At 43.1% G+C, this 15,700-nt stretch overlaps 2 protein-coding genes across 4 annotated transcripts in view; both read left to right on the top strand.

The window, feature by feature from the left end:
• Positions 1–1,043, top strand: part of LOC114590236 (aldo-keto reductase family 1 member C3-like) — a 40,503-nt gene extending 39,460 nt beyond the window's left edge. For all 3 annotated transcript variants that reach the window (XM_077935231.1, XM_077935227.1, XM_077935226.1), the window contains exon 9: positions 441–1,043. In XM_077935231.1, the coding sequence (XP_077791357.1) occupies positions 441–483 (43 nt within the window). In that variant the 3' untranslated portion in view covers positions 484–1,043. The remainder of the gene's footprint in view (positions 1–440) is intronic.
• A 2,860-nt stretch (positions 1,044–3,903) lies between these two features.
• LOC114605592 (aldo-keto reductase family 1 member C3-like) lies at positions 3,904–15,651 on the top strand. The gene is made up of 9 exons (XM_077935233.1): positions 3,904–4,005; positions 5,424–5,591; positions 6,245–6,361; positions 8,802–8,879; positions 9,125–9,247; positions 10,860–10,969; positions 12,518–12,683; positions 14,076–14,158; positions 15,515–15,651. Exons 1-9 carry the CDS (start codon positions 3,919–3,921, stop codon positions 15,555–15,557), a joined length of 975 nt encoding a protein of 324 aa, XP_077791359.1. The 5' UTR covers positions 3,904–3,918; the 3' UTR covers positions 15,558–15,651.
• The last annotated feature ends 49 nt before the right edge of the window (positions 15,652–15,700 follow it).

The following is a 15,700-nucleotide window of genomic DNA, read 5'->3' as shown; positions in this document are numbered from 1 at the left end:
CAATATTTTTTTGGGGGGGGGATGGCTGCCTCATGCATTACTGCCAGCAAGGAACTCCCAAAACAGCATTTGTCCTTCTGCCCCTACCTGAAAGTCTCGAAAAGACGCTGGGGAAGAGGAGAGAGACCTTTGACCCAACCCTTTTGTACCACTTTGATCAGCAATCAGGGCTGTGTTCATCATCTAGGGGTTAATATCTCTAGTGAGAAGACGGACATATGATCATCCCGATATTGCAAGTTTTAGATTGCAGTATGGTGGACCATTTTGACTTTCAGCCTCCCAGATATTCAGCAGGGTGGGCATTTGATGGCAAACTCGGGGAGCTTATAATGCACTGTGCGAAATGGTCTCATGAGGCAATGGCTGGCAACAGATCACTTTTTGTTGCTTGTACATCTTCCACACCCTGAGTGTTGACTCTCTTTTCTTTGTTTCAGCTTTGCTGGTCACCCAGAGTATTACCCACCAGATGTGGAATAAGGACTCATCTCCCATCTCTAATTGATCTCCAATTCTTAGGAACCACCATAGTTCCATTGCACTCACAGTATCAAAAATATGTTTCAGCAAAAGTTAAATCTGCTCTAACAGAGCTTTGCAAATAATTCCTGGCTTTAATTTGGAGGTAAAGGAGAAATAGGGAAATACGAGGAACCTTGTTGTTGACACTTTCAGAGCTACCAGTTTCCACTGCACACATATTGGTTTAATAAGCATTCCCTGTGCTGGAGTGGCAAATTTAGAAGTGTGGAAGCTTATAGGCACATCCATATGCACTGTCCAGAAATGCAGGCAGATCCTCATATACACCAGCATGCATACACCCCAAAAGAGCTTCAGTATATAGTATAATATTTCATTAGGATCTGCTGACAGTCATATAACTCTATTGAATTTTAAACAGATTGAGCTTTAATCATCTTCAGACAACTGACAGGCAACCCATAGATTTCATGTAGAAATGCATACAATTTTGCAAAAAAGCATTACCATTTAAACCTCTATCGTGAAGCCATAACCTCATTAAAGAAAAGAAAGTATACAGCCTCTGCTACATTGTTTTTCCCATTCTCTAATTTATTCTATGCTAATCTATTGCATCACAAACAAAAGAGAATTCTGAAACCCTTTCTACCACATCACTAACTTGTCAGACCAAGAAAGCTCCATCAGTTATCCGGTAACTTCATTTGATGAGGCCATTGCATCTGCTGTGGAAAAGGTGATGGATCTACACTCCCCTGTGTTCCCCCTCCAATAAATACAGTGTTGGTCATTCCCTCTGCCCAGGGACCCCTGAAAACTGTGGTACTATGAAGGGGCTGTCACCTAAAGATGTAGGTACTAAAGATGTCTGTACATCTGCAAAGCCCATTTAGTCAGAAAGAGGACAAACAATGCTATTTCTTTATCTAGCAATATATGCATTGGTACAAGTGCTTGAAATAATAAGACAAGGAAGGGTAGAGTTGTATTTGTGGCAGCTTTCATCTGAGCTTGGATTGCCATCATCAGAACTCGTATCCACACTGTAAAGATAGGAATGCAATAGCCTGGTCTTCTCCTTAGGGTATCCTGGGTAGTCCCATTTGGTGAACTTAAGGTTTGCTAATAGAGAAATTTCAGCACCTTGACTAAGTGACTCAGGCATAGGAGCCAACTCCACTCATCTGACTGGGTTACTCCAACCACTCTGGGCGGCTTTCAACATATATAAAAACATTAAACATTAAAAAACTTCCCTACACAGGGCTGCTTTCAGATGGCTTCTAAAGTTTGTACAGTTAATCTCCTTCCGGAGGCGGCGCCAACGGCAATGGCGGTCTCCTTCTAACTAAGGGGGAGAAGCTCCGCAGAAATCGGGTCTATCCGCTATGGCGCAGCGGAGACCCTTCAAAAAACCGCAGGCGGGGAAAGCCATTGGCCGTGGGACTCGGCAGGTGCCAGAAGCGCCCTCCCCAGTGGCAAAGGGACCCTGCGAGGGGCTCCGGAGCGGAACAGGGGTGGTGAGGCACTGAGAGTCGATCGCTACTTCTGTGGAGTGAAGCCGCAGCAGCTGTTGCCGGAGAGCGCTGACCTCTTTTCCTTGGAAAAATTCGGCTTTTAAACTACAACCCCTGAGTAAGATTTTACAAAGATGTAAAGATCAAAGGAGCTGCTCCTTTGATCAGCATTAAGAACTTGAATTTGGCTCTGAAGCGGGAAGGCACAAAAAGGAAGTCCGTCTTCCGGTTTTGTAGATAGAACTAAAGCAAAGACTGTTGGAACTAAGAACCCGGAAAATTGAGCTAAAAGGAATTAATTTTAATGCCAGACTTAAGAACTCCCTTTCAGAGTGGGGGGGAATTAATTTTAATGCCAGACTTAAGAACTCCATACCCTCCGTTAAAAATAGGGGTTAAACCACAGAGCCTAGGACTTGCCGATCAGAAGGTCGGTGGTTCGAATCCCCACAATGGGGTGAGCTCCCGTTGCTCGGTCCCTGCTCCTGCCAACCTAGCAGTTCGAAAGCACGTCAAAGTGCAAGTAGATAAATAGGTACCGCTCCAGCAGGAAGGTAAACAGCGTTTCCGTGTGCTGCTCTGGTTCGCCAGAAGCGGCTTAGTCATGCTGGCCACATGAAGCTGTATGCCGGCTCCCTCGGACAAAACAGCGAGATGAGCGCCGCAACCCCAGAGTCGGCCACAACTGGACCTATTGGTCAGGGGTCCCTTTACCTTTACCTTAAGGAAAAGTGGGACATTCCAGGATCAAATCAGAAACCAGGATGGCTTCTGTTAATCTAGGACTGTCCCTGGAAAATAGGGACACTTGGAGAGTCTGTTACATCCTTTTCCCCCTCCTTTGGCATACTGAGCATTCTGCTTTATTAAGTCAACAGACGCCTCCACATATTTCACTGGCTATTTTGTTTCTGAGTATATTTGTTTCATTTCAATACCTCTGCCTGGAGATCTGCTTAGCTTTGAGGCCTGCTTCTCCCATGTCTAACAGTTAACATGTCAAAGTTTATGACAGGTCTCTAAATAGTTTTATCAGAACAATATTAATAATAAAGAGATAAAATCTTTTCTCCCCCATCAGTCAACTATCATTTGCCCGGCAAAAGCAATGCTAAGTCACCAATCAAAGCCATTGGTGTTTCGGAAGACACTGTGGTGAAAATTAAGAAACTTCGGTATAGTTAACATGTGCCATTTGTAAGCACTGCAACTCTTCGTTGGAATCAAATTAATCCAAAGTCTGGAGCAAGATAGGGAGTGTCCCTGCCCTTCTTTCTAGCTTCAACAGAACACTGGCATAGTTACTTCCCTTTCATCATGTCTAAGGAAGATGTTTCCTTAAAATGCATATTTCACAGGCATTAAGTAACACACAAAGGGCAATATGCTAGCTAAAAGATTATAATAAATTAAAATATAAATCATTAGCAATAATGTATGTAAATTTTGTTTTAAACATAATATTTTTATTCCTTGGCTTTTTTTTTCCCCCTATCAAAATACAAGAGTTTTTTAAGGGTGCCTGAACGCTGCGTGGGACAAACGCTTAAGTCTGCTCACCCCTCTGCTTTCCTTTATTGGAAGGCAAAGAAGAACCAGAAGAACAAGATGAAGATAGCTATTATCTATTCTGTGAAAGCAATGCTGAGAAGTCAGCAAGGAAAGCTGCTGGTATACCAAAGGACATTCTGCTGAAAGTTACCGATAAAAATTTGGGCATAGGTTAGGAAGTTTCCCTGCCCTTCTCTCTCATTTCTTCAGGGCATTTGCATAGACACTCCCCTCCTATCGTGCCAACAGAAGACATTTCATTGGAAACAGGAACTTCATTCTTCTCACTCGAATTTTTCCTACAAGAGTGTTGATCAGTTTCAGCCTGGAGCCAAGAACTGAACAAGCATAGAAGCAGGAAATGGCACTTAGCAAAGACCGTGGCATTACAATGAATGATGGGAACAAAATCCCCATATTGGGGTTTGGAACCTATTCCCCTGATGCTGTAAGTAAAACATTTAACTCTCAGATTGTTGTAACTTGTTTTTGAAGAGCAAAATGCCTGCCAGCTGCTGGGTGCTTCATACATTGCAAAGCATCACATGCGATACCTCACCTGATCTGAGAAGCCAATTGTGCATGAGAACTTCTTGGGTCACAGCAGCCAAGAATGGTTTGTAGCTGAGAAACAGTTTCCAGTGTGAATTGCTGCAGGGTTCAAAGTCCCCAATGCAAAATTTCTAGTGATATTTTCTAGTGATATTTTTAAAAAATCTATCCATAGAACCATAAGTGCCCACTATTAGTTTTGTTGGGAGTAACAATATTATCCAAAATTGCCAGGCATTAGCTAACTATCCTGGACACTAACAATACATATAGAATCAATTCTTTATCCAAACTGTCTTCATTTGGTCCATTCCATATCACCAGCAACGCAAATTGAGGGAATCAATGTACGTTCTTGTTTTGTAATCAAATTAATTTCTAGAAACATCATGAATTTACCAAATAAAAGCAACCACTCAGTTTTTCGAAGGAATTTTCCTTTTTCCATTTTTCCAATTCATATGTCCGCTCTATTCACATACTAAGTGAGGGTAGAATCTATTTTCTACAAAGAGATACATGCTGATGAAGAGACAGGTATGCAAATCTCTTGGAAATGGCCCCTTAAATATGAATAGTTATGGTAATGAATGAAGCAGCTCTTTGCCAGAGGGCAAATGGGTGGGTAGTTAGAAAGACAAAAACTAGGGTGTGTGAGAGAGAGAGATCCAGGAGTTGGAAGCAGAAAACAGGCTGGGCAGCTGAGAGATGGAGCCAAGCCTGATTTCTGCTGGAATCCAAGGCTATGGCCGTGGGAGAAGCAAGTCAATGATGTGAACCCCTCCATCCTTTTTGTTGGCATCTGTCTGTCCTAAGACACAATGAAGTGTGCCTCCAGGGGAAAGTCAAGCTGCTGTGTTAGCAGCACTAAAGTGACCTCTCTGGGGTGCAAGCCTGGGCAGTGAGTATGGAGGTCCTGGGCTGCCCAGATGAAAAGGCCTCTCTCTCATCCTCGCTGATATGACCCAGTGGGAAGCAGAGCAAGACATTTGGCGCCACCTTGGCTGCAAGAGTTGCCACAACGAGGCTTGCAATGCGCCACCCAACTATCTTAGGACCTCCACCCTGGAGAGGACCCAGGCACAATCAGGGCTGGATCTCCACGCATCAAATAAGTGTTTCAGTTTAAAGTGTTGTAAATTTAAACAGGGAAAACAGGTAGTTAAAAACAGGACTCCATGTCACCATCTGGTGGCAAAATATTATATCGAACATACAACACACACATAAATGTGACTTACAGGTACCCTTTGATATAAATTTCCCCACTGAAGCAAAGACCTTGACTAACTTTTTCACCTTTTCAACTGGCAGGTTCAAAAAAGTAAGTGTGAGGAGCCTACAAAGATAGCAATAGAAGTCGGCTTCCGTCATATTGATGGCGCATATGTATATCAGACTGAGGAGCACGTTGGGCGGGCCGTTCGTGCAAAGATTTCAGATGGAACAGTCAAAAGGGAAGATATTTTCTACACTGGAAAAGTGAGTTTGGTATTTTTTATTTTCAAGGTTAGAATATAGTGCCTGCATCATGATGCAATTTCACAGACATTATTTAACAAAATCAGAGGAAAATGCCCCTCCCTATATAAACCTACCCAGAGTCTGTGTTCATCCTCTGAGGCTCTTCTTTGTATGCCTCCTCCATGTGAGGCTCGGAGGGCGGCAAAACAAGAACAGGGCCTTTTCTGCATGGCTCCCTGTTGGGCGAATGCTCTCTGCGAGGAGGTTCATTATACACCTCTAGGCGCCAGGTGAAAATGTTCCCCTTTAACGAGGCCTTGGACTGATTCATATTCTACACCCTTTTTAAACCTGTTTGTGGGAAGAGGGATTCTGTTTTGACTATTTATTTGTGCTTTTATCTTGTGCTTTTATCTTGTGAACCACCCTGAGAACTTTTGATGAAGGGCAATATAGAAATTTAATAAATAAATGGTAAAAATATTGTTTATTAGCAATAAGGATTTTTTTAATTACTTTACCTCACCACAGCAATTTAACATACTCTTCAGAACAATATTTGACTTAACACTGTGCACACTAGAATAGTCATCTGCCGCAGCTATATGGTCCCGAGACCCAAAAACTCTATGGGCTCTGTGAAAATATAAATCTCTTTATATATTTGACAGCTTTGGAGTACCTTCCACCGCCCTGAGCTGGTTCGGAAATGCTTAGAAGAATCGCTGAAGAAACTCCAGTTTGACTACATGGATCTGTTCATAATTCACAATCCATTTTCTATGAAGGTAAATAATTATTGATGTCATAATGCAAGTATTGAGTACAATATTTGAATTGGGGGGAGGAGGGGGGAGAGCCTACTAAAAATATTTTATTCCCTGAAGGAACATTGGGAATTGTCATTTCCTAGAGATGCTGACAATTCTCTGTTAGAACATATCTCAATCAAAGAATGATCACTCCCAGATTTTGGAGGCGAAACCATGCCAGTTAAAGAAAACATCTGCATATAGTGATTACATTAACCACATGGGCATCATAAGAAAGAAATCATGTGCAGAGCCAGACTTGGCAAGTGTAGGATGAACGGGTAAGGAAAGCTTAGCAGAAATGACCGTGCCTTGCTGTTGTAACTACTTGCATTGCAAAGAAAGAGAAAACTCGCAATAGCCAAAACATAATGCCTTATTAGGACGGTTTGTGGGTGACCTGGGACCCTGAAGGAAAATGGAGAACAGTTAGAAAGCTATTGCGTATGCTTAAAAGGGCTATACAGTGGTACCTCGGGTTAAGAACTTAATTCGTTCCGGAGGTCCGTTCTTAACCTGAAACTGTTCTTAACCTGAGGTACCACTTTAACTAATGGGGCCTCCTGCTGCTGCTGCCGCACGATTTCTGTTCTCATCCTGAAGCAAAGTTCTTAACCCAAGGTACTATTTCTGGGTTTGTGGTGTCTGTAACCTGAAGCATCTGTAACCTGAAGCGTCTGTAACCCGAGGTACCACTGTATATCAAGGGGAAAATATGAAATAGGCGGACCAGGAAGTCTGTAAACTGCAATCTCCTAACCAATAGGAGAATGTAGGAGCACAGGCGTAGGAAGGTCAGGTGGTAACCAGTACGGAAAATTTCTTGTCACCCCCCACACCCACACACATTAGTATTTATTTATTTATTTATTTATTTATTTATTTAGCCTGCAAAAATGGTTTGACTTTATTTCATATTTTCTTACAAAGGAATGTGGATTCTGGGCCTCTGATAACAAGTAGGCGACTGTGGACAGATACTTAAATCTACAGGATGGATTGTGTTTTGGCTTGTGTTGTTTTATTTATATTTATTGTTCATTTATTTAATAACATTTATTTTTAAAAACCTGCAAGGTGGTTTACCAAAACAAACAAACAAAAAAAACCACAGCAATAAAATCAAGAGAAATTAACAACCCTACTTTAAAACATACAAAAGCTAAAATATTAAGATTAAAATTACTTCAACTTCCTAAGCATCTAGGTATCGTTGCCTAAATAAGAATGCTTTTAGCAGGTGCCCGGGAAGAGTCTGGCAAAGGCACGTGCTTTATTGCAATAGGCATGGTGTTCCAAAGTGCAGGTGCTGTCACACTAAACAATGCAGTACAGATATTATGTGGAACTTGTAGGAGTGCATGAAACTACTGAAGGGGAGGTTTTTATTTATTGTGATTTCACCATTATCTGTATTATCTGAAAAGGAAAACACTGAATTGAAATTTCAGCCTTTACGACATAAGAAAACGGCCAAGTAAACAGCTATTTTTGTGAAGGAGGGTCAAGATATTAACTGATATACATGAAATTCCTTATATAGCTATATAATCCCTAGTGTAGTAATATAAGACCTTTGGAACAGGCATTTTCAAAAAAAAAAAAGTTTTTTACGAACCGCCCCAGTAGGGCAGTAATTGTTCCTTGATAATTTGTCACACATACCCTACGTGATGGCACCTGGGCAGCCCGCCCCCCCTTCTTACGCCCCTGTGTAGGAGGGAAATTTGGATGGGTATAAAGTACCTTTGATGTAAACAAGACAGAGCCCTCTTTACAGCACAAGCTGGGGCGTTACCCGTACAGCGCTATCTCGAGAATAAACAGCTTTTGGTTTTGCCTGATCTCAGTTTCCGACTCCTTCTTCTCACAGAGCAATTGACTCCCTCTGGTGAGGATCCCTGGGGCAAATTTGTCTAACAACGAGGGAGTAAGGGAAAGAAAAAAGGGGATGGAGAGATGAGGACCTGTGCAGAGAGAGAAGACAGTTTGTTCTATGGGGCACAGAAAGAACTAAAGCATATTTGGGGAACCTGTGGCCTTCCAGATGTTGCTCAATTGCAACTCCTATCATCCCTGATCATTGTCCTTGCTGGCTGCAACTGATGGGACTTGGAGGCCAGCAAAGCCTGGAGATCCACTGATTCCCACCCCTGGGTTAAAAGAGACAATACTGAGTTAATATTGCAACGTAAATATTTTTTCCTGGCTAAAGTAATGCTTTATCCTTCTTGAATAATGTCAAATGTAGTGCTTGTGATTTGGGTTTCCCACAGATCCCTGCACTGTAGTATCGGCCCTTGCAAGTTTATCTCCCTTTTTCTATCACTGTCCATTAGTATTAAATAATATTACAGAGATAAGAGAACCTCTAGGCCTGACCTGCACTTATTCCCTCCGCCTCCTTCTTTTCCAGCCTGGACCAGATTTATTTCCCATGGGAGAAGACAAAAAACCAATTTTTGACAACGTAGATATTCGTCAGACATGGGAGGTAGGTGCCTGGGATTAGGAAATCCATCCCTTGAGTCATTCAGATACAGAGCACAGTAGCCTTCCACCAGAGGAGGCATGTCCAGAACAATGACTCACACAATGGCTCCTATGAGAGCTGGTGAATTATTTCACACTCTTGGGAGTATATGAGTTAGCCTCCAATCTTAATGGGGGGGGGGCGGAGTGTGGTCCCAGCCATTCAAGAAACACCACTCAACAAACATGTCGTGTTTTCTTTCGCAGGCAATGGAGGCGTGCAAAGATGCTGGCTTGGTGAGGTCCATCGGAGTGTCCAACTTCACCCGTAAGCAGCTGGAAATGATCCTGAACAAGCCAGGATTGAAATACAAGCCAGTGATAAACCAGGTCAAGTGTGATTGCCTTTTGTAGGGGTTTGTACCAAGCACGGTTGAAAGCTTCTTTAAGCTCTTTTGTGAGAGGACCTTTGTTTGGATGAGCACAGCCATTCCCTGAAAAAACTTCCTTAAGGCTATCAGGTTGCCAATCCAGTCACAAGAAGATATGAGTTGTGGGGTGGACTCCCCTAAATTCCTGGAACCAGTAATGGGTTCTCATTTAATCAAAACCTCTGAATCCTCAGAAAAAAAGAAAGTATGGAGAAGTCCATAATGTTTGAAACAGGCATCTCAGGTAGAAGGAGGTCTGCAAGCCGTCAGGGCCCACACAGCCTCTTGTGGGGACTTTGGAAGTTCTCAATTGGGGAGCGAAGGGCTTTTGAGTTAGGCATCTGGACAAAGCTGTTGCACCCAAGCAGCCCTGATTCACTTGGACATTGGTGTATATTATGTAACCAAATGAGACCAGAGCACGCTAGTCCAAGGCATGCAATCTGGTAGCTAAGCAGGAGTGATGGACTGACAATGAGATGGGTGCAGCCATGATCTCCCAGTACCACAGAGACAGTGGTACAGATAAAAAGGTAAAGGGACCCCTGACCATTAGGTCCAGTCGTGGACGACTCTGGGGTTGCGGCGCTCATTTCGCTTTACTGGCCGAGGGAGCCGGCGTACAGCTTCCAGGTCATGTGGTCAGCATGACTAGGAGCAGGGACCGAGCAACGGGAGCTCACCCCGTCGCGGGGATTCAAACCGCCGGCCTTCTGATCGGCAAACCCTAGACTCTGTGGTTTAATCCACAGCGCCACCCGCATCCTTAGTGGTACAGATAGACCCACTTAAATCGGGGCTTCTTTGTACCGTCTGCCCAGACTTGATGCACTATCCAATTCATAGAAGGTAGTAGAGAGGGAAGAGGGGGAATACAGTCCCCCCAGACAATTAGTTCTTATGTCCTCCCCCCGTACTTTCCGCCATTGCTGTCACAGTGGTGACTTCAATAACAGACACTTTTCACAAAATGCATTTACACAGGGAGGAGTATTTAAAACTATATAATTACTTCCTTACATGTGAGATAAAACTGCCCCCTTTGAAAAGTCTTGTGCCCCCCTCAGCACCGATTTTATTTTTTGATGTCTCCTCTCCCAATCTGATTTGAAATTTCATTTTTTTGAGACCCTGATAAAACAGAGTCGCAGATCATCTGCTCAAGTTGATGGAAAACCAGGTAAAACCCCCATCAGACCTTTCTGCTCAAAACTGAAAATTCAGAGAGTGAGTGGGCAGGAATAGATACACTGCAGGCAGGACAGTGTGCCCAGAATATTTCCAACAGGGCTGGAGTGACAAGAGATTGTGGGAGAATAAGCCTTGTCCCCCATCTTTGGTTAACACATATTTCACGGACAAGGAGCGTGGCAATGGAAACCACAAATGCAAGAATGGTCATCTAAAGATTCTGATGCATCAGAAAACACAGTACACTTTAAGAAAGGTAACAGCCAGATTTTTCGAGAATAGCATGTTTCTGCTTTTCTGCCTTTCTTTTATTTCACAGTATTCTTTGTTTCATCTGAATTCTCACTTTTGGGTTGCGTTGGGGGATTTTGAATCTGCAGGTTGAATGCCATCCTTATCGGAACCAAAGCAAGCTGTTGGCCTTCTGCAAGTCAAACGATATCATCCTAGAAGGATATTGTGTCCTGGGATCCCAAAGAGACCCTAGCTGGTAAGAGATGAAGCCAAAACGTTTGGGGACCACCTCAGGGACCACCTAGGCCCACTATTCCCCAGCATCCAGATCAGCTCTGAAGATTGTAATCTTGGACCCATAATTAATAAAGATCTTCATCGTGGATTCCAGCACCAGGGCCTTTTCTGTAGTGGCCCCACAATTGGGGAAATCATTCCACAGAGAGATCTACAAAGCTCTTCCCCTCCCATTTTAGACATTCTCAGAAACCTTCCCACATATATACTGCTTGACTTCTCCCAAATGTATGTTTTTAAATGTTGCAGGCAGGGGGATATTTAATAATTTCTGCTTCTGAAATTTTGTGCTGTTTATAAATCATATTTATATTATGTTTAATGGTGCTTTAAGCAGTAGAATGGCAGGAATGAAAGGGCCCTGCATCCAGCCTTGCATTTAAATTATTATAGCATTTCACTTTTTACATAGCCTGTTCCCCATGTTTCAGAATTTTGAGTTCTGTTGTTTTCATCAATGTTGGAAGCCACTCTAATGATTATTTTTCACAAGTGGGACCAGCAACAAAACTTTGCAATACTGAGTTCTGGCTTAAGTCCAGTGAGCCGTGCCTTCTTCCAGGAGACTCCATTACATTTGGCCTCCCGCCCCAATGCTCCATATTTTCTCTCCAACAGGTACTCAGGATTCGTTACCCACTAAGCAGACACCATCCCCATTGGCCTGTTGGGGCTTTTCTCTTCTTTCTTAGTTACCCCTGCCCCCAAGTACATTTTTGTACTTATGCAAAGCTTGGGGTTCCCACTCTGGCTGCAACTTATTGAGGAGGAAGGGATACTAAAAAGTTAATTCAATTCAAATAAACCAACCAACCTTCAAATGCAAAATACTTACTTAGTTACTTAGATTTATATACCACCCCTCGTCACTACCCTCTCAGGGAGTCCATTCCATTGTTGAACAGCTCTTACTGCCAGAATGTTCTTCCTAATTTTTAGTCAGAATCTCCTTTCTTGTAATTTGAATCCATTGATTTTGATCCTACCCTCTGCAGCAATAAAAAACTAGCGAGCTCCATCTTCCATGAGGCAGCCCTTCTGATATTTGAAGATGGTTACCACATCACTTGTCCGTCTACCCTTCTCCATGCTAAACATTCTTAGCTCCTTCAACCATTCCTCATGTGGCTCAGGTTCCAGATATTTTATCATTTTCTTCACCCTCCTCTGCACATATTCCAGCTTGTCAATATCCTTCCTAAACTGTGGAGTCCAGAACTGGACACAGTATTCCAGGTGAAGTCTGACCAATGCATAATAGAGTGCTGCTATTACTTCCCTTGATGGGAACACTATACTTCTGCTGATGCAGCCTAGAATAGCATTAGCATCTCTTCCTGCTGCATCACACTGTGACTCATGTTAAGCTTGTGGTCTACAAAGACCCCTAGATCCTTTTCATACATACTGCTGTCAAGCCTAGTGTCCCCCATCCTATAGTTGTGCGTGTACATTTGTGCATCTTGACACCAGAAACACACCTTCTCCACATGTTGCTCTCCAACAGGTTAAATCCAGATGCTCCTCCCCTGCTTGAAGACCCTTTGTTGGTTGCGATCGCCAAGAAGTACAACAAAACCCCAGCTCTCGTGGCTATTCGCTACCAACTGCAGCGCGGCCTGGTGGTCCTAGTGAAGACTTACACCAGAAAGCGAATTGAGGAAAATGCCCAGGTAAATCAGTATATATAAATCCATTAAAAAAACAATACGGAAAAAGCCCGTCATTTGGACACTGTTATCTCATGGGTCATATAACTCGTGTGGGAGGGAAGATGAACTCAAGATGTTGGAGGAGTTTCCAGCAGTGGGTATTCAGAAGAATCACTGCTTCCAGCCATGAGGGCAAAGTTGCAACCATCATGACTAGCTACCTGTCAGGGAATGGACAGGAGGAGTAATGGTGGAGACCGCCTCCCCAGCCTGACCCTTCCAGAGATGAGGAAGACAGTATAGATTTACAACAGTGGTTTGCAGATGGTCACAGATGAGAGGCAGATGAGGGGCAAAGATGGGAAATGATGGATGAGGAGGAGAGGAGGAAGCAGAGCCAGAGCAACTGGCTGACACGTTATCACTAGAAAGCCTTCCACACACCCCTTCTCCCAGAACCCGGCGAGTCTTAAAAGTAGGAGAGCAAAGGGCTCTGAGACAGATGGCCCTAAGTGGAAACCGTAAGGTGGGTGGTGCTGTTGACGATTGGGGAGAAGGGAAGATTTGCTCGGAGAAAAAACCATTACAGTGGTACCTCGGGTTAAGTACTTAATTCGTTCCAGAGGTCCGTACTTAGCCTGAAACTGTTCTTAACCTGAAGCACCACTTTAGCTAATGGGGCCTCCTGCGGCTGCCGCACCGCCGGAGCACGATTACTGTTCTTATCCTGAAGCAAAGTTCTTAACCTGAAGCACTATTTCTGGCTTAGTGGAGTGTGTAACCTGAAGCCTATGTAACCTGAAGCATATGTAACCTGAGGTACCACTGTACTACAAGAGGCTGAATTTCTAAGCCTCTCTCTATGACTATTGAATAAACAACATTGGTAAGAACTTCCTTGTCTTATCCATTATTGGCAACCTACTATGGGGAGTTGGATTCTCTGACGCCCAACACTACTATTGGTATTCTTATCTACCATGAATTTGTCTAATGTTTAAAGCCATCCAAGTTGGTGGCTGTCACTGTCTCTCATGGAAGCAAGTTCAGTAGTTTAGCTATGAACTGCAAGAAGAAGTAGTGAACTACATTCGCTGGAGTATGACCTCCCTCATCCCTGACCATTGGACATGATGGCTGAGACTGATGGGGAGTAGGAGTCCATCCACATCTGGGGGGCCACAGTTTCCCCACTCCTGTTCTATTGCAAACCTACATTACTATGCATATAAAATTCCCTCAGTGGGAGGACATCTGGGCTGAAGCTGTTAAATGAAGGAAATAAACTTTGGAAAGTGGTAGCAAAGTTCGCTTTGGTATCTTTGTTGCTGGAAAAAGGTGCACAGCTCTGAGATGCAAAAAGAAGGCATGAGGTAAAAGGACCTCAGCATTATTTTTTTCTCCCCCTGACAGGCATTTACTTTCCAGCTGTCTGAGGAGGATATGAAAGCCATTGATGGCCTTCACAAAAACATGAGCTTTTCAAAAGCGGAAATGTACGGTAAGTCATATTCAAATAGTATGCATATGGATACATAAAAGTGGTTCATGCGAGAATTCATACTGCAAGAGCAAAAGGAAGAAAAGATCTGACATATTTTAGTTGCTACTCTGTTTCTGAGTATATTTGTAAAGGGATTTAAAGGTATGTGCCATTACTCTGAATTCATTTTTTTGCCCAGAAACAAACTGACAACCAATGGATCTCATACAAACAAAACAAAAAAATCTTATGCTCCCTTCAGCCAATGCATAATTTCCTTTTGTGGGAAATTAAACTAACTGCCCCTATGCATTGTTTTACAACTGCCCTTGAAACTGCCCCTAGTAAAGCCAATTATAGTACCATTGAGAGAATTCCAGGATGTTCCCCACAGTATTTAGAAGCCTCTAGGAAGGAGTGGAACTGGTAGTGGGCTAGCAACCCATATTTAGAGAGATCATCTCATTTGATTCTCTCTGCATGTGCATAAACTGGGAATGCAGGATCGACTTTCAGCCTCCCTGCTGAGTGGGCATTCAGTGGCAAACTTGGGGTGGTTACTATGTACTGTGTGAAATGGTCTTATGAGACAGTGGCTGGCAACTCATCAATATGCTTAGAGAATAACTTGCACTTAAATATTAGTAAGACAAAGGAGATGGTGTTGGACTTCCGGAGGAAGAGAGGGGAACCTGCCCCGTTGTATATCAGGGTGTGTGTGGAGAGAGTCTCCTCCTTTAAATTCCTGGGAGTTTACCTTAGTGAGGACCTCACCTGGAAAATCAACATAACTCAGGTGGTCAGAAAGGCCCAACAGAGACTCCATTTCCTCAGGGTCTTGCAAAAGAATAATGTTAAACAACTGATGAACTCCTTTTACTGGTCCACAATAGAAAGTGTCCTTTCATATTGTATCACAGTGTGGTATGCTGCCCTGGTCTCTACAGAGGATGGTGACTACAGCACATGATATCATGGGCTGTGCCTTGAGTCCGCTAGATGACTTTGCAAGGGATTGTTGCCTTAGGAGAGCGAGAAAAATTCTCGGGGATGACTCACACCCCAGCCATCACCTCTTTAATCTTCTACCCTCGAGCAGGAGATATAGGATAATCAGCTGTACCAACAGGCTAAAAAATAGCTTCTATCTGTGGGCTGTTAGCCTGTTGAACGGAAAATAACATAGCGCAATTGACTTGTGAGGTGGTGCGTTGTTCGATAAGAGATTGAATGTTTGGGGCGGGCTTGTTTAATTTCATTGTACACAGGATGTACAATGACAATAAAGGTATTATTATTAATTATTATTATTATTATTATTATTATTATTACAATGCCTCTGAGGGTTGACTCTTTGGTTTTGTTTCAGATTTGCTGAGCACCCAAACTATCAGTCACCAGATGATGAATGACAACTCATCCCCCCACCCCTCTCCCATTCTAAGGAGCCACCATAGTTCCACAGCACTCACAGTATCAAAAATACATTTCAGCACAAATGAAAGCTACTCTAGCCATGTGAATGATTCTTTGATTTCATCTGCAGAAGTGGAGG

Source organism: Podarcis muralis, chromosome 10 (assembly GCF_964188315.1).
Source record: "Podarcis muralis chromosome 10, rPodMur119.hap1.1, whole genome shotgun sequence".
NCBI classification, from domain to species: Eukaryota; Metazoa; Chordata; class Lepidosauria; order Squamata; family Lacertidae; genus Podarcis; species Podarcis muralis.
The sequence above is the reverse complement of the archived record's forward strand: the minus strand, read 5'-3'. Positions and strand labels throughout refer to the sequence as shown.

Bases quoted from the DNA above. Each gene is read 5' to 3' on its own strand.
- LOC114605592 (XM_077935233.1), top strand. From the start codon at position 3,919: ATGGCACTTAGCAAAGACCGTGGCATTACAATGAATGATGGGAACAAA. The intron at 4,006-5,423 runs GTAAGTAAAACA...TTCAACTGGCAG, and splicing joins GAACCTATTCCCCTGATGCT to GTTCAAAAAAGTAAGTGTGA. The intron at 6,362-8,801 runs GTAAATAATTAT...CTTCTTTTCCAG, and splicing joins ACAATCCATTTTCTATGAAG to CCTGGACCAGATTTATTTCC.